At 56.6% G+C, this 24,772-nt stretch overlaps 1 protein-coding gene across 4 annotated transcripts in view; it reads right to left on the reverse strand.

Moving 5' to 3' along the window:
* Positions 1-24,772, reverse strand: part of OSBP2 (oxysterol binding protein 2) — a 92,687-nt gene that overhangs the window by 15,537 nt on the left and 52,378 nt on the right. For all 4 annotated transcript variants that reach the window (XM_039725803.1, XM_039725801.1, XM_039725800.1 and 1 more), the window contains one exon: positions 13,769-14,019. In XM_039725803.1, the coding sequence (XP_039581737.1) occupies positions 13,769-14,019 (251 nt within the window). The remainder of the gene's footprint in view (positions 1-13,768; positions 14,020-24,772) is intronic.

A 24,772-nucleotide genomic window follows, 5' to 3' on the forward strand; every position in this document is an offset into this window, starting at 1 on the left:
AAAGATCATCCAGTTCCATGGACAGGGACACCTTCCACTAGCCCAGGTTGCTCCAAGCCCTGTCCAACCTGGCTTTGGACACTTCCAGGGATCCAGAGGCAGCCACAGCTGCTCTGGGCTACTCAAGTCAGGAGCCAGCAATCCCTGTGCTCCAGGGAGAAGGAGACGAAGGATGCCCAGCTCCTCCCCAGAGCTGCACAGCCCAGACACAGCACAGGGCCTGGCCTGACCCCCAGAACACATCCACCATGGCCAGAACCTCCATTCCCCTCCCCAACGAGCCCGGGGACCCCCCAGCCACGGGGAGCCCCCAGCCACACAGGGCAGCAGGGCTCAGGGAGTGCTCCAAGTGAAGCCTTGCAGCACACACAGCACCCCCATCCTGTGCCACCAGGCAGGGGACAGCTGGGACACCACAATCCAGGCTGGCAGGAGAACCCCTTGGCACCAAACCCCTCCCAAAGCGCCCCAGGACTGGCATCACCCAGCGCCAGCCGCGCCGCTCTCCCAGCAGGAGCTTTCCGGGAGCAGGACATCCGCCCAGGGCTGGGACACGGGGACACTGCTGCCTGTCCCACACTGCCTCATCCCAGACAATGGCCTCACAGGACACCCGGCCCTCACAGCTCTATTTTTAGGTTGTTTTCCATCTTGGATGAAACCCTGAGTTCCCGTGGCCTCGCTGCTTCCTTTGCCATCAGCGCCACGTGCAGCTGAGCACGGAGGCAGGGCTGCTCCTCCCGCCCCAAATCCCTGCCAGATGCAACACACTGAACTTCTTCTTGTGTTTCAAAGTAGAGAAACAGGATTTTTATGGAAATACTCCAGGAGCTGGCAATGTGAAGGGAAATTAACTCTGCCTGTGCAACTACTTGTCATACCAAGGAAGTCCAATGGATAAATGCTAGCTGAAAAACTCAAACCTATTCAAAGACATCCAGAGAGTTTTGGATGTCTGACAGAGTTCTAGCATTCCCAGGACTTGCTTATTTTCTGTTTCCAGCTATTTGGATTCCACAGATGATTCATCCAGCTCTTAGTTACTCAGCATTTGGGCTGCAGGTGGCACCTGAGGATCGAGGTAACTCCTGGTCAAGCAGAAGATTCAGGGCTTCAGCTTCCATGACTTGCTCTGATTTTACCAGGATTTGTCCAAGAAAAGCTCCAAATCATCAGTTATTCATCAAACCTTTCCCTTGGATAGGAGCAGGATTTAGGACTCATCCAAGGAAAGAAGATTTTCCTTTAAGGTTTTGCTTGACATACACCTGGAACATGGAGGAACCAGACCCTACATGTGTCCCCTTCTTCACCCCTTTGACACTTTTCTCATTGAAGGCAGGGAGGGCTCAGGGTCCTGTCCCCACAGATTCCTGACTGTGCTTCCATCTCACATGTATTCAAAACTGGGACCAACTCTGGGACCCTCCTGACAGGAGGGACCTGGAGGGGGTGGAGTGTGTCCAGCAAAGGGAACGGAGCTGGGAAGGGGCTCAGCCTGGGGAAAAGGAGGCTCAGGGGGGACCTTGTGGCTCTGCACAGCTCCTGACAGGAGGGGACAGCCGGGGGGGTCGGGCTGTGCTCCAGGGAACAGGGACAGGAGCAGAGGGAACGGCCTCAGGCTGGGCCAGGGGAGGATCAATTGGAAATTGGGAATATTTCTAATCACTGAAAGGGTGGTCAGGCAGTGGCACAGCTGGCCAGAGCAGTGGTGGATCCCCATCCCTGGAGGGATTTAACAGCCATGTGGATGTGGCACTTGGGGACAGGGGTCAGTGGTGGCCTTGGCAGTGCTGGGGAATGGTTGATGCTCTCAGAGGCCAGACCCCACCCCACATTCGCTGCGCAATATTTTCACCTTCTCATCTGCAAACAACTCAGCTCCCCCCCACCCCAAAATCCTTCTGGGAGCCACCAGAAAGGCCCAAAGCCCATGGGGACCCTGCCCTGGCCCTGCCCAGTGACACCATCCCGGGCCGGCCACTGGCTCCGTGTGTCCCACGGATGCACTGAGCTAAGAGGATGAAACCAGGGCAAGTAATGGGATATGGCCATGACCTCCCCACCCCAGCAAAGCTCATTATCTGCTCCCAACGTCCAGCTCCACAGGCAGCAGGCACAGAAATGCCCAGTTTGGCACTGAGGGTGGGAACTGTCGGCTGCTCCAGGCTCAGGGGCTGAGCGCTTTAAAACGAGATCACCTGTAATTATCCTACTACAATTAACTACGGGCTGGAACAGGGAATCAGGGGGAAAGGAGGTAATTATTGAGGAGCCAGGGGGAGGCAGGGCTGGGAGCTGGGAGGAGAACTTGCTCCAGCAGCTGATGGGAATCAACATCCTAATGAAAAACAGCAGGTAACACCTCGGAATCTCCCATCCCAAAGCTTCAAGGAGGACTCCATGCTGTATCCCAAAGGGAAACCTGCACCACTGAGCTTCATTTGCAGCCATATAAAACATCCAAGTGATGGAGAATGGCTGTCAGTGTTGCAGAGCGTGGGGAGGTTTTGGGAAGATGAGCAGGATGGTCCTCACAGATCCCACCACGGGCTGTGGAGCTTCCATGGAGCAGGTCAGGACAATGCACGGTCCATGCTGCATCCCACAATGGTGTCCATGTGGATTTAGGAGCTGGGATACATACAGGGATTATTCCTTGGTTTTGAAAGACTGTAGGGATCCCTCTCTGCAGCCTCCTCCTCTGTAATTCAGACAACAGCTTGATCCAAAGCCGGATCAAAGGATCTGGATCAACCCAAACAAGGATCATGTTCACTCCTTGGGAGAGAAGTGATGCCAGGGGTGGAGAGGGGAGAATATCCTGCAAGAGGGATCTGCCAAACTCAGCCCCCACTGCTGCCACCAGCAGCCAAGCAAATTAAAGTGATTAATTTGGGTTTACACCCTCTACAGCCAGACAGTGCCAAGTTCCAGAGGGATGCTCACTGAAGGTGGGAGCAGCACCAAACAGGGATCAGGGGATATTTTTTCACAGTCTCTGTCAACTGAGCTCAGTCCTGAACCAAAACTCGTCCCTGTATGGAACGAGGGCTGCAGGCCACTGGGATGAGGAGCTCAGACACAAATATCCCAGCTCATCACTCATTCCCAGCATTAATCCCCTGCCTTGGTGTTCCCAAAGTACAAACAATCCCAGCCACTGAGCAGGAGCAACACCTCACAATCCAGCTTATAAAATTCTCATGGAGAGGTGGCTAAATTTAGTTCCAGCTGAACTTGCTCGGGGCTGTAAGCAAGACTCAGGCACAAATCCACACGAGGCTGGCACAGGGACACAGGACAGCAGGAAGAGCTCCTGGAGGAACACACCCAAAGGAGAGCACAGAGCCCAGGCTGAAGGATGAAAGTGCAGGAAAAGTGATTCCCCAGTGAGATCCAGGAATGAGGAGTGGAGGCCATGAAGGTACAGCCTTGGGAGGCCCCACCCTTCTCAAAGCTCTCCCAGGATCCACGCTTCTTTTTTTAAGCAACTTAACTCTCATTATATCTAAATAAAGATGTTAGGCTTAGAGTCCAGATTGAGGAGCTTGTGCTGTTGTTCCAGGTAGGAATGCCCTCCCTCCCCAGTGAATTTATACCATGTACAGATCTCTGACAGAGGTACTGCTGTGCCCATCCCCACCTGCTTCTCACCCCATCAGGAGACTGGGTTTATCCTTCACAGCATCCAAACTGCCACCTCCCACTCGCAGAGGGGCAGCAGGTACAGGAGGTGACAGAACACGACCTGGATTTTGCCCCAGGGCCAGAGCTGGATCAAATCCTGAAGTTCTGAAAGCTGTTCTGCCTCAGCATCACCCCAGCACAGACGGGGCTGGAGAGCAGCAGCCAGGCTGACAGGTCACCAGTGGCCAGAGATAAAAGCAAGCTCCATCCATGTGCAGTCCCTGCTCTCAGGGACCCCCAGCGTTACCTGCAACCATGTGGCACGAGGGACAGAGGCAGCTTCTCCTCCTCTCCATGGCTGGAAAAAGTTGTGGCAAATCCTAATCCAGCACTGGCTGACGGAACTGTAAATCCCAGCCAAGACAGGGAGGCACAGCCAAGGTGGCCAAAAGAAATGGAAAAATACCACCGAGGCTCCTGCAAATTCCTGGAGGAAGAGGCAAAGTGCCATCGAGATCCTGCCGGGGAGCAGGAGGCAACGCTTGGTGCCATCAGCTCTACGGTCCCTCCCTGCGCCCAGCAGCTGCCGCGGCCAAGGGCACATTTAGCACCTTTCACACATTTGTCACGGCAAATATCCCGATTTCACAGCTTGTTGCTGGCTAATGGGAACGTCGTTAGCAGCCCCAGGATTATTCATGCAGTGGAAAACATCACCCGAGGTCACCCACGTCCAGCCAAGGTGGTGGTGTCACACACCCTCGGGGATCTCTGCTTCCTCAGTGGGGCAAACAGTCAAAATCGGATGGAAGGAACAAAGAGATGAGGTTAATTAGCTTGAAAGGGTAAATGATCACAGCAAGGCCTGCCAGACTTCATAGAATCATGGAATGGCTTGGCTGGAAGGGACTTTAAAGCTCATTTTGTCTCATCCCTCTGCCATGGGCAGGGACACCTTCCACTATCCCAGGCTGCTCCAAGCCCCATCCAACCCGACCCTGGACTCTTCCAGGGATCCAGGGGCAGCCCCAGCTGCTCTGGGCACCCTGTGCCAGGGCCTGCCCACCCTCCCAGAACTATTTCTGCCTGGGGTCACCACAGGGTGACAGCCCCTGGGGCAGCCCCAGCACAGCTGAGCATTCCCGGTCTCCAGCACAACGCTGCTGGATGGTGAGGGAATGGGCTCACACCTGCAATCCCACCTGTCCCAGCATCCCAGAGCATCAGCCACACAAACCCAACCTTTGGGCAGGAAAAATCCAGCAGGGAAGTGCCTGCTGTTGTGGGACCAACACCTCCTGCTCCTCAAGCAGGGGACAAGGACCACTCCATGTCCCAGGAGTGGCAGGAGAGGAGGCAAGTGCCAGATGCATTCAATCATCTCTTTTTCTTGGGTGAATTACGGAGCAGGAGCCGTCACTGCACTCAGCGGGCTCAGAGCTCTGCCGTTCGAGTGCCTGGCAGATAAGTGCTCCCTTCCTTCCTGGAGTCATCAAAACCCTGGGACACAGCTGGCTGCTGCGTGCTGCAGAACAGCCCCCGAGGGAAGGGCGACTGCTCGGCTCTGCTCACAGCCAGGCACAGCACAAACCAGAGATCACAGCATCACGGCCTGGCTGGGAAGGCACCTTGGAGCTCATCTCCTTCCACCCCCTCCGAGGGCAAGGGGACCTCACACTAGGCTGCTCCAAGCCATGTCCAACCTTGAACACTTCCGGGGATGGGGCTGAGGCCATCTGGGTTCAGAGTGGTGAGATACAGAGCCACAATCTGCCACTGCACCCAGAAAGGGTTAATTTGTCCTTCCTCCCCCCAAAAAACACTCTGAGCAGCAAGCAAAGGGGAAATACAAGTACAGAGCCAACCTGAATCCCCACAGAGTCAGATGGCAGCGAGACATGGTGTGGAGTGTGGTCATCTGCCCGACAGCCATGGCACCCACAGCCGTGCCGGGGCCCAGGGCCAGGCGCTGCTCAGCACCACATCAACCCAGCTAAATAACAGCAAATCTTCCCAAATCCTTGAAGTGACCCTCAGCCAGCGTCCGGCTGTCTGAAGCAGGATGTGGAAACACCAGGAACTGCTCCTGCCTGGGGCAGAGCTGGGGGGAGAGCTGGGCTGAGCCTCAGCACGCTGTGACACCCTGAGAAACCAAGGTGACATTGCATAAAACCCTGTGAGTTCAACATGGAAAATTATCCCTCTGCATCCAGGGGAAATAGGTACTACAAAAAAGCACAGACATGGGAAAGATCCTTCCCCAGGAAGTGGGAAGACACTGGAGCAAGCTCCAGCCCACCCCTTGCTGGCACTGTCAGCAGCTCAGCCAGACCCCCAGTGCTTGAATGGTGCTCCCAAAATCCCCAGTGGTCCCATTCCATGTGGCACCTTGTGCCCCAGCAGTGCCTGCTTCCCTCTGGGGTTCATGGATCCCCTGGGAGCCAGAGATGTCCATGATGCAGGTGTCCAAGACAGAGAAGTTCAAGACTGAGAAGTTTGGCATAGGTATGTCCAAGATGGAGACCTCCACACTGCGGTGTGGTCAGATCTTATCTCCTGGTTGTGAATCTGGGAATTTTCCCACCTTACCATGTTATTTTGGGCCACCTGTTTAAAGGCCATGGACACACCAGTGCTCCAATCAGATCCACCCTGCCCAGGGGTTCCCCAGAGCTAAGCTCATCCCAAAGCCCATCCCAAAGCCCATCCCAAAGCACCGGGGCTGGCACAGCATCCAGACCCCGCCTGCAGCGGCACCGTCAGCACCGTGGAATCCACCCCATGCAAGGGAGAGGGGATTAGTGGGAAACAGTGGCAAATCCACCGGTTGGCTGTGCTAAGAGGCTCTAATCCCAACCCCACGGAGCCTCCGTGGAGGGGGAATGGGACCGATCCCGAATCAGTGGCACTCGGCAGGAGAGGAGGACGTGGTCAGTGTGGTTCTGGGAAAGGGAACACTGCCACAGGTTACAGACCAAGGCAGTGCCAGCCTGGAGTTGTGCCACAGGAAGGATCTGAAGTCTGGTTTCTGGTGGGAAGACAATGAAGAAATTTGCTGGATACGCCGGGGTGCCGACCCTTGCACCCCAAAGCTCCCTGAGCAGCACCCAGCAGCCTCCATGGCCATGCCAGAGGGTGCCAAAGGCACGCTGGGACCAGTACAGAAGATATTCTGGGAGTTGACACTGTGCTGGGACCTCCTGCTGCACAGTGGCCACCCCAGAACTGTATCCCTGCAGAATTTCTCTGCTCTCCTCCAGCCATGAAAAGCCCCAGGCTTGTCCTGGTGCCCTCACCTGCCTGCACAGCAGCAGGGCCTCTCCACTGCCACTTGTGCCAAAAATCCCCTCCCTGGGAAGCTCCCAGCACTGGCTCTTTCCCTGCAGGGAGGTACCTCCAGGTGGCTGCTGCACACTCCTTGTTCTCCTTCCCTTGCCCAAGCCCCCAGACCCACCCCAGCAGTGGGGGACCCTCCCAGGGTCTGCAAAGCAGAGCCAATCTCAGCCCCCAGACCCACCCCAGCAGTGGGGGACCCTCCCAGGTCTGCACAGCAGAGCCAATCTCCCCTTCCAGGCCCCTGGAGCCCTGATCCCAGTGCTGCTGTGCCCGGAGAGCTCTGTCCTGCCGACAGCTCCCAGGATGACAGATTTCCTGAGGCTCTGGCTGGCTGCTTTCCTCATCCCCTGATGGAGCAGATCCCAGGCTGGAGGAGCATCTGTCCAAGTGCTCGGCAGCAGGAGCAGCTGGCACTGCCCACGGGCAGCTCCGACCCCGGGATCTGCAGGAAGCTGCCTTGGATTGTCCCTCACACTCGGCCTCGTGCAAACCTGCCCACAGTATGAGAGGGGCTACAGGAGCAGCAGCAGCCCCCCACAACCCCCTCATCTCCCAGTACTGCAACTTCTTCCCGGGTAAATCCACAGGAGAGCAGAGAGACCATTCCAGTGCCTTTTCCTTTGACACACACTGGAGGAAGGAGCTGGAGTGAAGCATCTTGGGGCAGCAGCCCAGGGAAGAGGCAAACACACCTTTGTGACCCCAAAGGGATTCACCCAGCAATGCTTTGATATTTGCCCTCCCCAGGGCCCCCTCCTGCCCCAGCCTCCAGGCAGGGATGAGGATCCCAGGAGGATCCCTGGGCACAAGTGATGGCAGAGGTGATGCCTGGCTGGGCTGGCTCCCAGCTCAGCAGAGCTGCTGCTCAAGCCCAGGCACTGCTGACAGTGCAGGGCCGTGCTGGGCCCACCAACACAGCCCTGCTGACCCAGCAGCACGGCACAAATGCTCCCAGCCCTCCTCAGCAGAAAAGTCATCCCTCTCAGCCAAAACCATCCGGGATGGAAGAGCTGCAAGAGGCACCCTCAGGTGCTGGGGACAGATTCATCCTCCCTCTTCTTGCACGAGGTTCTGAGGGAAGCCCCAGGACAGACTGAAACCTCCCGGGGGTGAGATGGACAGAAGGAGGAAGAGAGAGAAGAGGGGGAAGAAAGGTGCAAACCCCCACAGCAGGGTGAGCAGGAGCACCCACTGAAAGCCCCGGGCAGCAGGGAGGCCCCACGGCCACACACAAGGGCTGAGTACCCACATCCTGATAAAATCCAGCTGGAAGCACTCAGGGAATGATGATGAGGAGGGAGTGGGAGGAAGGCACTGCCTGTCTGAACAGATCTGATCAGAGATACCCTTGCACCTCTACATTTAAAAGCATCACAGGATGCTCCGGGAAAGGCAGAGCAGCTCCAAGAGCAGGGGCCAGGCTCCCCATTTCCACACCTCCAGATCTCCCCATCTCCCTGTTTCCACTCCCCCAGCCCCACTGAGGCAGGGACAGACCCCAGGTGCCACTGTCACCCTCCCCCCCAAGAGCAAAGCACCCACCAGTCATGTCCTGGTCAGCGCCGCGCCTCCACAGCAGGAACGCGCAGGGCCCCCGGAGCCCTCGCTGCAGCCCTCTCATCCGAGGGGGATTAGGGCTGGGATAGGGATTTAATCCCACTGCCGGGGCTTTTCTGGGTCGGTGACATGGTTTGCGAGGCGCTGATTAGTGCGCGTCGTTAGCGCAGCGCGGATAATTAACACAGCCAGTGCCACATGCCAGCGAGAGCTCCTGCGCCATCACCCCGCCACGGGCACGGGGACAAGCCCCGGCCCCTGTGGGGTCTGGCTGGGGTTTTGGGCAGCAGAGCAGCTGCCTGGGGTCACAGAGGGAATCCCTGCCCTGGAGAAGCAAATCCAGGGGTTAAAGATGGAGTTTTCTGACTGCAGTGCTGAATTAACCCCTGAATGCACGGGGAGAGCTCCTCCAGCCCACTGGCTGTACTGGGGTGAACTGGGAGCAGCCCAGCAGGCTGCTGGTCCCTCCCTGCTGCCCAGATGGAGGATGTCAGGTCCATCACCCTGCCTGTGCCATGATGGGCTTGGGGACCCCAAGGGACAGACCATATGTCCATCCACAGCAGGAAGCAGCTCAGCACAGGGAGACACCCAAGGTATGGACCAACAGCATCACCCAGCCCCACGGCCACTCCAAGGAGGTGATCCCAGGGACGCTCAGCCTCCCAGCTTTGAGCAGCTCTCCAAGCAGACACAGACACACTCACAGGGTGTATCCATCATCTACCACTGGGTAAAGCCAGAAGTCACACACTGGGCTGGAGGCTGTGCTGGGCAACCTGAGGCTGCTCAGAGCAGGTGCTCAGCATCCTCTGAGTTAACATGGAAACAGTGTGGGCAGTATGGATCAATCACAGCAGCATTCCCATGGGGCAGAGGGGGCTCGGTGCTCCACAGGGAAGCTGGAGGCAGAGGAGCAACTCTGGGGAAGCACATCTTGTGCCCAGGCAGCTCATTCCAGCACAGGCACCCAAAGGGCTCCAGATAAACCAACCCCACCAGGCAGATGCCACTCAAGAGCCCAGCGTGGCTGCAGGGAGAGGAAAGAGGTTACTTGAGCAACTGGCACACAACACAGGGCCACCCCAAAAGTGCTGCTGAGCCAAAGCACAGCCCTGGAGGGATCCACAGGGAGAAATCCTGCTGGGACTGGAGGACGCAGCCTCTGGCATGCTGCTGGGTGTCTTGGAGGGACTTAGACTGACAGCCTGGGGGCCCTTTCCTGGAGGAGAGGCAGCACATGCTGTTGTCCACCTTACTCTGGCTCCAGGTCCATGTTTCACACTCTTGGAAGCCCTCCTGGCAGGCCTGAAGGATGGGGGGTGCTCTGTGCTGATGTCTCAGGTGCTGCTGCTCCTGGCAGGTTCATTCCCATGGGGAAGGAAAAGATGGGTGGGAAATGAGTCTGCCTCAAAGCAGGTGCTGGCATCCCTGCAGGACAGGCTGGGGTGGCCAGCAGTGACTCTCAGGGGCAGGTGAGTCCTTTGCTCCTGGGACTGCCTGCTCCAGGCCGTCCATTCTCATCAAATCCTGATGGAGCAGCATCTCCCACCCAGCACCACACCCCTGCTCCTCTCACCATTCTTTGTCTGAGCTGCACTGGCCTGGCAGAGCCTTCCTGCACCCCTGCTCCTCCAAAACCTCAAGGGAAAACACAAACTAACCCAGGAATGACACAGGCAAGCCCAAGCCCTGCTGCTCCCCACACTCCTGTTCCTTGAGGAAGCACAAAGCTCCGCTGTAGCATCCCCATTCCCATTAAAAGCCTATTTCCATCACCACCCACAGCCCTGGGAGCTCTTCCTGACGCCCCAACTGGCTTCCTCAGCACATCCACACATCCCTCCTGCCTGCTGTCTCTGCTGAACGATGAGATGGAGCTTTCCCCACTCTTGGATGAGTCCACACAACTCAGCGCACTGCTCCGGATCCTCTGGGCCTCTCATCCTGGTAATTTGTTGCTTCTTATTTTCACACACCTCCCACTCCTCCCCCGTGGCAGATTGTGCCTTGGCTCTCCGTGTCTGCTGCCCAGCCCTGCTGACACTGGGCTCCTGCATCCTGGCGAGCCTGGACTCTGCCTGGTGAGATTCCAACAGGGAGCAGAGCCAACAGGAGGCTCACAGAGCTCTGGGCTTCAGTTGAAGCCCTGCAACAGCCAGTCTGAAACCCAGCACATCTGAACTCCTCACCTGTAACACAACAGCCCAGCACATCCCACTCTGCCTCTGCCCAAACCTGTCCCCATCACTCTCAGCACCACCTGCCCAGGTGATGCTCCCAGCCTCTGCAGAGGAGCACCTGGCGCTGGCTGTGGCAGCACCCAGAGCACAGAGGGAAGGTCACCTTCTCAGCAAAGCTCTTGCATTTCCATCTCTATTTATTTATTTCCTGTGCTTGCTGCGCTCCCCGCGGCTCCGGGGCCATTTACATAATCGGATCAGAGGCAGCTGCACAGGAACCGCACGCGCCGGCCCCAGAGTGCCAGCCCTTCTTCCCAGGAGCACCCTTCCCTTCCCTGGAGCACACACTCCTTCACTGGGGCATCCATTCCTTCCCTGGAGCATCTATCCCTTCTTCCCAGGAGCACCCATCCTTTCCCTGGAGCATGCAATCCCTGGAGTACCCATTCCTTCAGAGGAGCATCCAGCCCTTCCCCAGAGCACCTATCCCTTCTTCTCAGGAGCACCTTTCCTTCCCTGGAGCACCCATTCCTCCACTGGAGCACCCATCCTTTCTTCCCCTAGCACTCCTCCCTTCCCTGAAGCACTCATCTCTCCTTCCCTGGAACACTCAATCCTTTCCTGGAGCATCCACCCCTCCCCAGAGCACCCAACCCTTCTCCCCAGGAGCACCCACCCCTTCTGCTCACAGCCACAGCACCAAACCTGACAGATCCACACCCACCTGCACAGAGCAGATCCCTGAGGTTTGGTGCTGCTGCTCTGGACACAGAGCATCCACGTGCCAGCCCCAGTCCCGTGCTGCCAGCTGGGATCTCTCCAGAAAAGCCTGGCAGGCAAAGGCCACTTTAACTTCTCCTGCAGGGAGCTCCTGGCCTGGCAAAAGCACCCTGTGCTCCCCTGGGGTATGTGCTCGGGGATGGAGGTGGGAAGAGCACGGTGTATTTTTACCAGGAGGCTCCCCGTGCTTCCCTGGAGCGATGTTTCCTGTTCTATACAGAAGATTTTGGGACCTTTGCACTGCACAGAGCTCCCCCCATCCCCTCACAAGAGGCTCCTGGCAGCTCCAGAAGGCATCAGCCCATCTAAAAGGAGAAATCAAGGCACAGCAAGGGATCCATGCTGGGAAAGGTGACACTGTGGCTGGGAGCCACCAGTCCCTGTGATGGGGGGTCAGGCTGGTCCCCTCCCTCCTGGTCTCCCCCTTCACTGCTTGTCCCTCTCCTGCCTTTCCAAGCCAGCCCCTCAAAGTGTCCCCCTGCCCACAGCTCTCTCACCTCCTCCCAAAACAACCGGCTCAGCAGGGCTCTGGGAGAGCCACAACCTCCTCCCAGAGCTGCCCTGCCCCTTCCAGGGCACAGCCTGTCCCTCAGGCATCTCCTCACGATGCCCATCCAAAGCTGGAGTACCAAAGGATGCTGTGAGAACGTGCCCTGCCGCCCCCCAAGCCCCTCTTACCTGCTTGGGATTTTGGACAAGCCACGTTCCTGCTGTTTTATCCCAGCACTGTGGTTTTTGTGGAATTTCCCACACTCCAGACAGCCTTGCTCAAGCTTTTATCACGTTGCAAACACCACAACCTCCTCCTCCTCCTCTTCCTCCTCCTCCTCTCTGGGCTGGACACAGCAAATACAGCTCTGCTCATCGCTTCCCAAAGGCTGCTGGAGAATCCTCTCTCTGACAATTCCCTGCCCACACCCCATTGCTGTTCTGCCTCCTGACAGCAAACCTGGGCAGCACCAAGGGTCTGCTGGCACCTCCCACCACGCTGCCAACCCCATTCCCAAAACTTGGACAAACTCTCCATGGGGAAAGCATCCCCGAACTGCTCTGAAACACAAAAAAGAGACTCAAGAAGCCCTTTCCCCCGTGGCTACAGAATCCTAGGAGTGGGAATGGGGAGGATGCTGAGACCATGGGGCTCTGAGTACCCTCCAGCTCCTGCTGGGAATTATTGTTATTTTTAAAGCCCACATCAAACACCACCCAACCTCTTTCTGCTCAGGGCTGGGACAGCACAGCTACAGCACTGCTCCATTCACAATTCCCTGAGCTCTGCCTTCATACATTATTCCAGCCTGATGAAGCCTTGGGATTTTTGTTTTTTAATTTTATTTAAATATTTTATTCAGTTTTTCTCTCTCTCACAGCTCCCCGGGGAAAACCAGGCTCCCCAGGAAGGGCTGTCTCACTGCCATGGAGTCAGAGCCACACTCCAAACACGAGCTGTCTCCAAAAACCACCGAAAGCACCGTGAGGCTGCACAAGGCAGGAGCGGGGGCGGTGCCGGCACCGCTGCCTGACCTCTGACAGCCCGGCCGGGAGAGCAGAGCCAGCAGAGACCCCGAGGGGCTGAACCCCACAGAGACCCCGAGGGGCTAAACCCCACAGAGACCCCGAGGGGCTAAACCCAACAGAGACCCCGAGGGGCTGAACCCCACAGAGACCCCGAGGGGCTAAACCCCACAGAGACCCCGAGGGGCTGAACCCCACAGAGACCCCGAGGGGCTGAACCCCACAGAGACCCCGAGGGGCTAAACCCCACAGAGACCCCGAGGGGCTAAACCCCACAGAGACCTCCAGGGGGTTAAACCCCAGAGAGACCCCGAAGGGGCTGAACCCCACAGAGACCCCGAGGGGGCTAAATCCAACATCCGTGTGGAACCCCAGCAGCCTCACGGAAGCAATGAGGATGTGAGGGATGTGGGATGTGGGTCTCTGCAGCGGGCAGAGGGCTCTGAAGTGCTGTGCCAGGCAGGATTCCACCCCTGGAGCAGGAGAAAGCCCCTCAGCACTGCCAACACCCACATCTCCCAGCTTTACAGAAATGACCTATTACATGGAGCAGGCTGGAAGGATGTAGCATACCTGTGTCTCAGTGGGGTCCACATCCATGCCCTCTCCCCAGCTGCATCTTCCCAACTTCCCATGCCCTCACCACGGCACCGAGCCCCGGCCGTGCTGAGCCCCGCGGTAACACGAGCCAACAAAGCACGGGAGCAGACAGGGAGGGCAGGAGGATGGAGGAGGAGGAGGAGGAGGGGCGGAGCAGCAGCACTCACGTTGATCATAGCATTGGAGGTGATGCGGAAGAGCGTGGCGCGCTCGTTCACCGCCTTGATCTTCTCGCCGCTCTCGGCCGGCAGGCGCAGGTTCTCCAGCTCGCTGAGCGAGCGCTGCAGGGCCGCGCCGTGCTTGGCGATCAGCTCGTTGCAGGTGCTCAGGTCCTCCAGCTTACTCGACAGGGTCTTCAGGGGGCCGTGCAGCTCGCTCTTGTCTGACTGCGAGGCGGGCTCCTCGTCACCCGAGTCATCTGCACAGGGAGGGATGGAGAGAAAGCGTTTCCATGGCTACCCCCGGCCGCTGAGCCCCGCGGCGCTGGGCAGGGACCGGGGACAAGGGACAAGGGACCAGGGACAAGGGACAAGGGACTAGGGACTAGGGACAAGGGACCAGGGACAAGGGACAAGGGACAAGGGACCAGGGAACAGGGAACAGGGACAAGGGACAAGGGACAAGGGACCAGGGACCAGGGAACAGGGACAAGAGACCAGGGACCAGGGACAAGGGACCTCCTGCCAGCGCCAGGCTGGGGGTCATGGCCAGCAGGGCCCCCCCAGAGCACAGCGTGGCGGGAGTGGCACCCAGAGCCCTGAGCAGCCACAGGAACCGAGATCTGGTTCAGGGCTGGGTGGTGGGGGGGCACAGGGGGTGCCACACACCAAACCTGCCCTTCCCAGCCTCTCCAGGGTCGTCCACCCTGCACTGGGGCTCTGCCAGCCCTGCTCGGGGCAGGGTGAACTGTGTCACCTGAGGGAAAGGTCACAGAGACACCAAGGAAAGTGACACTTTACCCAGAACTACCACCGTGTCTTCAGAGGGCAGAAAACTCCACAATCAGCACCTCAGCTACAGCAAAAACTCCTCCAACTCCAGAACACTTAAAAGCAGGAAACTAACCCAAATACACTGACTGGGGGTAACACAGCATTTCTGATCACCCCACTGCTCCCTCAGAAGGAGGTGATCAGCCCCAAGAGGCAGCAGCACCCAAAGAAAACACAGAGAGAGAAGCAGGTCCTGGGCAGGGGCTGTGCCCCATCCTAATGCCCTGAAGTTTAGCCAAGGGTTTTCCAGGTGCTCCCAAAACCCAGCGAGGCCAGCAGAGCAGGGAGCTGCTCCTGTATCTCCTCTCTCTCAATCTTCTATTTCTGGATTTGAGATGGGCCTGGCTGCAGCTGCTCTGCCAGGTCTGGGGGCACTGGGGGAGTGAGAACATTCTCCATACAATCCCGGGGATTTGAGGAGTGAGAACATTCTCCAAACAATCCAGGGGATTTGAGGAGTGAGAACATTCTCCAAGCAATCCAGGGGATTTGAGGAGTGAGAACATTCTCCAAGCAATCCAGGCACTGAGCTCAGGGATGGCTCTGGTGTAGCAGGGGAGCAGCAATTCCTTCTCAGTGCTGTGAGGAAAGAAGGAAACCCGTGATTCCCTGGCAGGTGGGTGTTTGGCTGCTATTCCTGGCTCATTGATAGGAGCTCTGCAAATGCTGTGGGGACTGGGAGAGGTGCTCAGGCACTGCTCAGACTGAATCCACAGTAAGGAAAGCAGAGGATGAGCACCCTTTGATGACTGTGATCCAAAGGCAAGGATCTGGATAAATGTGACAGGAACATCGGCCCAGAGTGGCAGCAGGAGCAGAGCACAGCACAGGGTCACACCAGGGCTTGTGGTGAACCTCCCCAGAGTGGATGTGATGGGACAGGAGGCACAGCTCAGGCACAGCGCTGATCCTCCACAGCAGGACCAACCTCACTGCCCAAGGACAATGGGAGGAAATCTAAGGGAAACAAACCCCAGGTGGCTCCGTGAAGCACCAGGACAGCATCTCCCAGTGTTACCACCTGGTCCCTCTGCAACGCAGCTGACAAACAGGACCAGCAGCTGCTGGAGCCAGGAGAGGAAAAGGCCATAAAGGACAACCAGACACCCAGGGGAAAGCAGCTGAGAGCTTCCCAAGGAAGGTGAGCTGCCAGCCGAGGGGTTGGGAGCTGGGCAGATGGACAGGGGACAGGACCAGAGGTTCCAAAACACACCCGGAATCAGGGAAGTCTCCAGAACAAGGGGAAGGGGAAGGGGAAGGGGAAGAGGAACAGGAACAGGAACAGGAACAGGAACAGGAACAGGAACAGGAACAGGAACAGGAACAGGAACAGGAACAGAAAATCCAAGGGAAACAGGGCATGGAGCAAACCCCAGGTGGCTCCATGAAGCACCAGGACAGCATCTCCCAGTGTCACCACCTGGTCCCTCTGCAACCCAGCTGACAAACAGGACCAGCAGCTGCTGGAGCCAGGAGAGGAAAAGGCCATAAAGGACAACCAGACACCCAGGGGAAAGCAGCTGAGAGCTTCCCAAGGAAGGTGAGCTGCCAGCCGAGGGGTTGGGAGCTGGGCAGATGGACAGGGGACAGGACCAGAGGTTCCAAAACACACCCGGAATCAGGGAAGTCTCCAGAACAAGGGGAAGGGGAAGGGGAAGGGGAAGAGGAACAGGAACAGGAACAGGAACAGGAACAGGAACAGGAACAGGAACAGGAACAGGAACAGGAACAGGAACAAGCAGGATTCCAAGGACTCCATCCCAGGAGGGTGCACAGAGGCACCACAGCAATGGCTCATTCTCACAGCACAGGCTCCAAAAGATCAGGCAAGAAAACCAAAGCCACTTTTCTACCAGTAGAGAAAACAACAAAAACCTTCTCCAAGTCCATCTTCTGATACAAAAGTTTCAAGTATTCCCAAGGTGCCTTCCACGCTGGGGCACACAAAGGGTCTCCAGCAGGGTGGGCACGTTCCCTGGGCTTGGACATGTCACTGCACCTGTCCTGAGGTGGTGCTTCCAAGGACAGAGCATTCCAAGCCCCGGACACTCACTGGGAGAGGGGCACCAGGCTGCTCCTGCTGCTCTGAGCTGTCCCTGGGGCTTTCCAGGGCACTCTCTGGCCTCCCGCAGCACCTCCCTCTCCAGGTGAGAAACTGTGCTCTTCCCACAGCATCCCAGCAGCCTGTGCAGCTGTGCCTGCACTCCAGAAGGCAGAACCTCTTCTCCACAGCTCTGGGATCTGATCACTAACGAGGCTGGGCTTTAACAGCCAATTTATAATAAAGTCCCATATTTTATAAAGCTCCCAGGAGCAGAAGCCAACCCCGTTGGCTCAGCTGTCACTGCCAACAGGAGGCTGAACATGGCAAACCCCCCTCTGAGGGACTCCAGGGCACAATCCAAATTTCCCTATTTTCTTTTTAGAAAAAATGTCAAAAATAATTCACAAAGACAATTTTATCTGCTTACAAGTGCTGCAAAAATTGTGCCAAGCACGAGAAAGTACCTCTCTGCCTATCTCCAGGCAGCATTTAAGCCCCAGATCCCTTCCTTTAATTTTCCCCTCATCCTGCCTTACACAAAGTGCTGCCCCCCAAAACCCTGGCCCCATGGGCTGTCAGTGCTCTGGGATTTCCAGAGCAAAGCCCAGATCACCTTGCCCAGGTGCAATCCCAGATCACAGCCTGGGGATTTTTCACAGAATCTTGAGTTGGGAAGGACCCACAAGGACCACCCAGACCCCCAACAACCCCCCCCGTCCATCCCTGGCAGCGCTGTCCAAAGGCTCCTGGAGCTCTGGCAGCCTCGGGGCCATGCCCATTCCCTGGGGAGCCTGGGCAGTGCCAGCACAGGGATGGCAGAGCCGGGAGGGGGACGGGCTCTGCATTTGCCAGGACATTATTTCCTGCCCATTGACCAAGGCTGTGGGAACAGTCCCTGCCCGAGTGCTCAGCTTGAGGCAGGAACACAGCGTGGCCCAATTTTTCATCGCTGTGCAGAATTATATAAATGCCTCAAAGCCCAGGAAAAGAGGGAAGGAACCTGGCTCAGCCCAGTGATGCTGCTCATTCCAGCTGAGCTGCCTGAGCTGAACATCCCTCACCAGCCCCTGCTATCCCAAAGCTGCTGCTGTGGGATGCTGGAATGCTGGCAGGGTGGGCAGCAGGATACCACCTTCCTCCTCCTGCCTGGAGAACTGCAATCATAGAATCATGGAATGGTTTGGGCTGGGACCTTGAAGCTCACCTCCTTCCATCTTCTTCACATGGGCAGGGTCACCTTCCACTAGAGCAGGAACCAACTAATAATATATATATAATTAATTATATAATTTTATATATATATATCTTAAGCGACATAATTGTTGCAATTATCTCAAATCAAAGCATGGGAAGAAGGAAATCCAATGTCACAGCTACAGTCAAATAAATCAGAGTAGCTGAAAGCAGGAATGAGCACACAGAGCACCCAAACCTCCTCACTCCAAGGTGGAGCCCTGACACTGGCTCTGAAGGTGCTTCCATCTTTCTCCTAGGAGCTCCCAGGACAGCTGACCAAATCCCAAATCCACAGAAACATGAATTCTTCTGTTTCCTGCAGCAAGCAGCAGCCACTCAGCCCTGCACCAGCTTTGGAGCAGCAGCCCCAGATCCCAGTGGAGGAGCCCTGCTCCCACCAGGCCGTCCCCAGCAGCTCCCCAGCAGCTCCCCAGCCTCTCTCCAGCCTCCCCAGCCTGAGCTGGGAAGGGGCTGGGCTGTACCAGCAGGACAAACTGCCTCAGGAGTGCTGTGACACCTCATTCCACATCAGGGCTGTTCTCAGCAAAGCTGCTGTGGATCACAGGACCATTTAGGCTGGAAAAGACCTCCAAGACCAGCAGGTCCAACCTCTGACCAACCTTTGCACAGGACACACCAGCTCCTGCAGTTACAGCTGCAGACTATGACGAAGGGCTGGAGGAGGGAGCTGCAGCAATATTCACCCCATTGCTGACCATGAAGGATTCACTCAGCCAGAGAGGTGGAGGAGCAGCGAGCCTCTGCCTGGAGGTCTCTGCTTGGAGGCCAGCCAAACACCACAGCTTTGGGGATCCTGCCCTTATTCCAGCCTTTGCATCAGCTCAGACAGGGAAAAAAATGATTTGGCTTTGCTAAGGCTGGGAAAACACCCTGAAGGTCAGGAAATACCCACAGAGAGAGTCAATCCAGGGCTCCTCATTCGAGGATGGAGCACAGGGGATTTGCAGAAGCCAAAGTGCAGTAGGGCCACCAAGATCACAGCATTGGGACTTCAACATGGGGGGGATCCTAACAGCACCCACTGAGGGTCACAGAACCTCCTGGAAGCTGCAAAAACACAGATTCCTCAATACCTGGGAGATTTGGGAGAGGGAAGAGTGGGAGAGGGGAAACACGACTGCCACAGGGTGATGGTGAGGGACACCCAGCAGAATCCAACTGAAATATTTTCCAGCACAGCCCAGGAGTTTTAGTGATGGCTTTGAAGGGGATTCCAAATATGCAGGGAATGAGCAGGAACCAAAACAGGGGAAGTGAGGACTGGCTGAGGTGGAGGATGCTCAGGGGCTGGAGCATCCATTCCTGGAGTGTCCAGGGCAGGGAACTGAGCTGGGAAGGGGCTGGAGCCCCAGCAGAGCCTCAGGGAGCTGGAAAGGGGCTCAGCCTGGAGAAAAGGAGGCTCAGGGGGGACCGTGGGGCTCTGCACAACTCCTGACAGGAGGGGACAGCTGGGGGGGTCGGGCTGTGCTCCAGGGAACAGGGACAGGAGCAGAGGGAACGGCCTCAGGCTGGGCCAGGGCAGGCTCAGGGTTGATATTTGGAATATTTCTAATCACTAAATGAGCTGTCCAGCCCTGGCACAGCTGCCCAGGGCAGTGCTGGAGTCCCTGGAGGGATTTAACAGCCATGTGGATGTGGCACTTGGGGACATGGGGCAGTGGTGGCCTTGCCAGTGCTGGGGAATGATTTGACCTGATGATCTCAGAGAACTTTCCAACCTTAATGATTCTGGGGTTCTATTCCAGTGCTCTGTGCTCCTTGTCTCTACATGCTGCCCTCACTCCTTTCCCCAGTTTGGTCCTTTTGGATCCTCAGCTCCCAGCAGCTCCTAAATCCCATTAAACCTCAAACCAACATCCCCCAGCTGGGCAGGGCCAAAGTGGATCAGGGACCGTGTCCAGGAGCAGCAAAAATCCTGCAGGAGCCACAGGGCTTCCTGCTCCTCCCCACAGGAGCTCCTCCAAGGACACACAGAGTGCTTCAATCCCGGGTTTCCAGCCCCCAGCACACCCTGTCCCTGCACAGGAAGGGTTCAGTGATGGATCCCCTCTTTCCTTGCAGGATGACAGCGGTGCTCCCACCCAACCCCTCCTGGTGCTCCAGCTCTGCCATCTGCTCTCCATGGAACAAAAATCCTCCCTGGAGCAGCAAACCCTCAGGGGGAGGCAGGGGGTGCCAGTCCCGTGCTGGGGTGCAGGTGGCCCTGGATCCCCTCGGGAAGCAGCACATCCCCAGCTCAGGAGCTTCACCCCGGCTCACCCTGCTCCTCCTCACACTGGGAATGAAAGGCAGACATTCAGCAGGAATTCCTGCTCTTCCCCAGGGAACAAAAGCTCCTCAAGAAAACAAACATGAAAGGCTGGCAGGAAAAATTTGACAACAAATTGCCAGGTTCCTCTGGCTCCTGTGCTGTGGATGAGACAGCCCAGCCTCCACAGCATCCTCCTAAGGATTCCTGCATTCCCAGTGTGCTCTGGAGATTTCCCTGCGCTCGCCAGTGGCACAGAGGGGCTATTCATGGTTTGAATTCATCCCCCTCTCCGTCCTGCAGCCAAGCTTTGCCCTGGCCTTGTGCAGGGCCTGGTGCCAACACCTCCAGCACCCTGGGCCAGGGCAGTGGACTTGGGCTGAGCAGTGAGCAGCCATCGCCACCCAGCTCCAACCCCAACCCTCTCCCCCGTGCCACGACACAAGTGTGGCACAGCAGGGCTGGCCCCAGGCACTGCAGTGACCCACATAACACCCTCCTCCTCCTCCTTTTCCTCCTCCTTCCCCCTCGCTCCAGGAAGGCTCCACAAATGCAGCTGCTGCTTCCCGCTCTCCGCACCGTGCACCCGGGGAACATCTGCAAGCCCGGGCTCAAATCCCAGAGCCACAAAGCACAGCAGCTTCCCACAAATCCCCTCTCCAGGAGCACTCCAGGCTGGTATTTTACACCTGCAGCCCAAATCCAAGTGCTCCCCTGGCTTTGTTTGGGCTCAGGAGCAGCTCGGGCAGGGTTTGGTTCGTAGGGCACGGGCACGCAGTGTTGCTATAGGAACAGGCAGCCTCACCATAAACTGGGGAGATTATTTTTGGAGCTGTGATGCAATTTAATCTATGGAAAATGGATCGGCAGCCATCGGCCATAAGCCTCCTCGGGCTTGTTTCTCAACCCAGAGAACCACAAACCTCAGTGCCTGGAGCAGCATCCCAGCAGAGTCCAAGGAGAGCTCCCTTTCCACCCCTTTTTCCATCCTCATCTTCCCTCAGATAAATGTTTGCCATTGCCTGCAATTTCTCCGGAGCTGGTGGGAAAGCTGCTGGCTGGAGGCACAACACCAGAGCGTCCCCATGCTCTGGGGACACACTGGGACTTTGCAGTGCAGTCCACGGGGATCCCAGGGACAGGGATCCCATGGGAGGTACTGCCACACACAGCTCCCACCCCAAAACCTTCATGGAGCCATCCCAGGGAGCTGCTGCTCACAGCTGGGCTGCTCCAGTGGTGCCTGTGGATGGGCAGAGATGGGAAGAGCCTTTTCAGGGATAAACCAGCAGGAGAAGGGACTGAAAGGTTCAGCATTAGATCTTTTATTCCAAAATTCCCAAACTGCATCCAGAGTCTGGCTGTGATGTCTCCAGCCCAAAACACCACAGCTCCTCAGCCCCACACCATGCCTGGGCAGGCAGTTCATCCCTGCTTATCTTCCTCTCCAAATCCACAGCTCTCCTCACCCTACATCCCTCACCTTCCTCCATGCCTCATCTTCCTCCTCCCTGGGAGTGGAAAACTTTGCCTTCCCAAGCATCCTCATTTTCAGCAACAGTCCTTGTCCTTCCTCCATCACTGTGAATGTCTCCCCAGCCCTCCTGCAAACCTGAGCTGCTTTCCTACCTGTCAGAGCCTCTGGAGCCTCCCAAGGCAGGACTGGCCCTGTGCTGGAAATTAAACCCAGCTTTCTCCTGGAGGAAGCTGGAATGAGCTGATGGGGGGTTGGAAGTGCAGGATCAATACTGCAGGAGTGAAATCAAGGATCCCAGAGCAGAGATCCCTGAGTGCTGTCCACAGGGAAAGCTCTGATGGATAGAAGGAACACTGATGACTTTAATGCAAATAGCACTCCTGGGTTGCCCCAAAGCCACCAGAGAGCACAGCAGTGACAGTGAGGTATCTCAGCAGCTGATTTCCCTGTGGACAGCAGGACCTGCACATCTGCCAGGGGAGCTGAGCTTGGAAGCCTCGGAGTCCCAACCCTGGCTGTTCCCAATCCTGGAACAAGCTGCCTTCAGGCCTGGATGGTCCCACCACCAGCACAGCATGGATTATGCCTCCATTCCCAGTTCTCCCTCTTGTGCACTTTCTTCTGCCTTTTCCCACACTTGTCTGGGAGTTTTGGATCTGAAAGTATGAAAAGTATCCCACTGACTGGGAAAGGCCTTTTCTCCTCCCACAGACAGAGAAGAAGATCCATGAGGATCAGCCAGCAGCAAATCCTGCAGCCATCCCAGCCGAAGCTCCAAGCTCTTTCTCCTCACAGTAAACCCACAGAAATCAATCCCACCTCCTTTCCAGATTCCCCATTTATCCCAACCCCAAGCAAAGGTATGATTCAGAATCACCAGCCCTTCCTGTGTGGAATTATCCGGATCTCTGGGATCCGCTGCTCACCCGTCATTCCTGAGGCAGAGCAATTTCCAGCCTGGCTCTGGCAGACACAGCTGCTTTCATCACTTTTAATCGCTATGAATATTAAATGGAGCAGGGATCTATATTTAATAGCCTGGCCCGGCTGCCAGGGAGATGGATGAGGTTTATAGCAGCTGCAGATGCAGGAACAGGCGGAATTTTGGTGGTTAGAAAGAATTACACTGAGAATTAATCATCAAAATAGTAGGGAAAATAATCATTCATAAATCATTCCAAATCCGGGTGATCGCTCAGCAATTACCACCAACCTGGCAGGGCTGTGGCTTCTCCCCACTAACGCAAAGGGAAATGGGAGCAGGCAAATGGGAGCCTAAAAATAGGGAAAACTGGCTGCTGGTGACAAGCTGGGACACATCCTGAAGTCACATTCAGTGGGAGCAGGTGGGGAGGGCCCACAGAGCAAACCCAGAGATCAAAGCTACTGCTCCTAGGGGGGCTCACCTGGAGAGGAGAAGGCTCCAGGGAGAGCTCAGAGCCCCTTGCAGGGCCTGAAGGGGCTCCAGGAGAGCCGGAGAGGGACTGGGGACAAGGGATGGAGGGACAGGACACAGGGAATGGCTCCCACTGCCAGAGGGCAGGGATGGATGGGATATTGGGAATTAGGAATTGTTCCCTGGCAGGGTGGGCAGGCCCTGGCACAGGGTGCCCAGAGCAGCTGTGGCTGCCCCTGGATCCCTGGCAGTGCCCAAGGCCAGGCTGGACAGGGCTGGGAGCAGCCTGGGACAGTGGGAGGGGTCCCTGCCATGGCAGGGGTGAAAGGAGACGGGCTTTAAGGCCATCCGGCCCAAACCGTTCCATGATTCTATGAAAATAAGCAGGATACAAAAATGGGCAGTGGGAAAGCACAAAGCACCTCCCTTCCCATCACTGCAGCATTCCCAGCCTGGCTATTGAACATTTTATTGCTGCAATACAAAATGATGATGTTCCTGGTCAATAATCCTGAGCAGCACAGGCTGCACTTGGTCTGGACTGCAGTCCTGCACTTCCTGGCACAAATGGGGTTTTCCCAACACCCAAACAACCTCAATAAGTTGAAATTCAGGCTACAGAGTCACACAAATTGAGTTTAGAACACAGCCAAAGGCAGGGTTTGAACTACAAATGGGATGGGCACACTGAAGAAATGGAGGTGAAATGTAGGATGTGATCAGTCCAAGACTCCACATGGCCTCAGTGGAGAGACCCAACCCAACAGGCAGCCCTGGAGCCACTGGCCATGGCTGCTCCTAAAACCACACAAATTCCAATGGAACTTGGAAAAGTAAGCTAAAAGAGCAGATGAATTCAGGGTTATAGAGACAGAGATGGCAAATTTGAGACAGGAGGTGGTTTCTGATAAGTCCTCACCAGCCCATGGCCCGTTTGAGGTGCTGCACTCCCAGAGTGTCCCAGGAAAGGAGACCCTGATGGCACTGGGGCTGGGAAACACATCCCAAAGGGACAGTGACTGGAAGGACAGGGTTGGGCAGAAATGGGAGAAGTCGACTGGAGACATTTTGACAATCCACGAGGAACAAACTGAAGAGCAGCTGTGGAGGGGCAGCTGTGACACAGAGCCCTGAGCGGGGAGAGCATTGTCCCCATGTCCCTCCTGACAGGAGAGACCTGGAGGGGCTGGAGCGTGTCCAGCAAAGGGAACGGAGCTGGGAAGGGGCTGGAGCCCCAGCAGAGCCTCAGGGAGCTGGAAAGGGGCTCAGCCTGGAGAAAAGGAGGCTCAGGGGGGACCTTGTGGCTCTGCACAGCTCCTGACAGGAGGGGACAGCCGGGGGGGTCGGGCTGTGCTCCAGGGAACAGGGACAGGAGCAGAGGGAACGGCCTCAGGCTGGGCCAGGGCAGGCTCAGGGTGGATATTAGAGAAAATTTCTTCACTTGAAAGGGTGGTCAGGCACTGGCACAGCTGCCCAGGGCAGTGGGGGAGCTCCCATCCCTGGAGGGATTTAACAGCCATGTGGATGTGGCACTTGGGGACATGGGGCAGTGGTGGCCCTGGCAGTCCTAGGGGAACAGTTTGACTTGGTGCTCTCAGGGGGCTTTTCCAACCTAAAAACCATTCTATAAATACATACACATATATATATACACACACACATATGTCTGTATGTATGTGTGTGTGCATGTGGGCTGAAACACAGGCAGGCCTCAGTGCTGCTTCCCCAAGTCTTTTCAGTGGATTTGCTCCCAATCC

This window comes from Passer montanus, unplaced genomic scaffold (genome assembly GCF_014805655.1).
Source record: "Passer montanus isolate IOZ18808 unplaced genomic scaffold, ASM1480565v1 scaffold57, whole genome shotgun sequence".
NCBI lineage: Eukaryota > Metazoa > Chordata > Aves > Passeriformes > Passeridae > Passer > Passer montanus.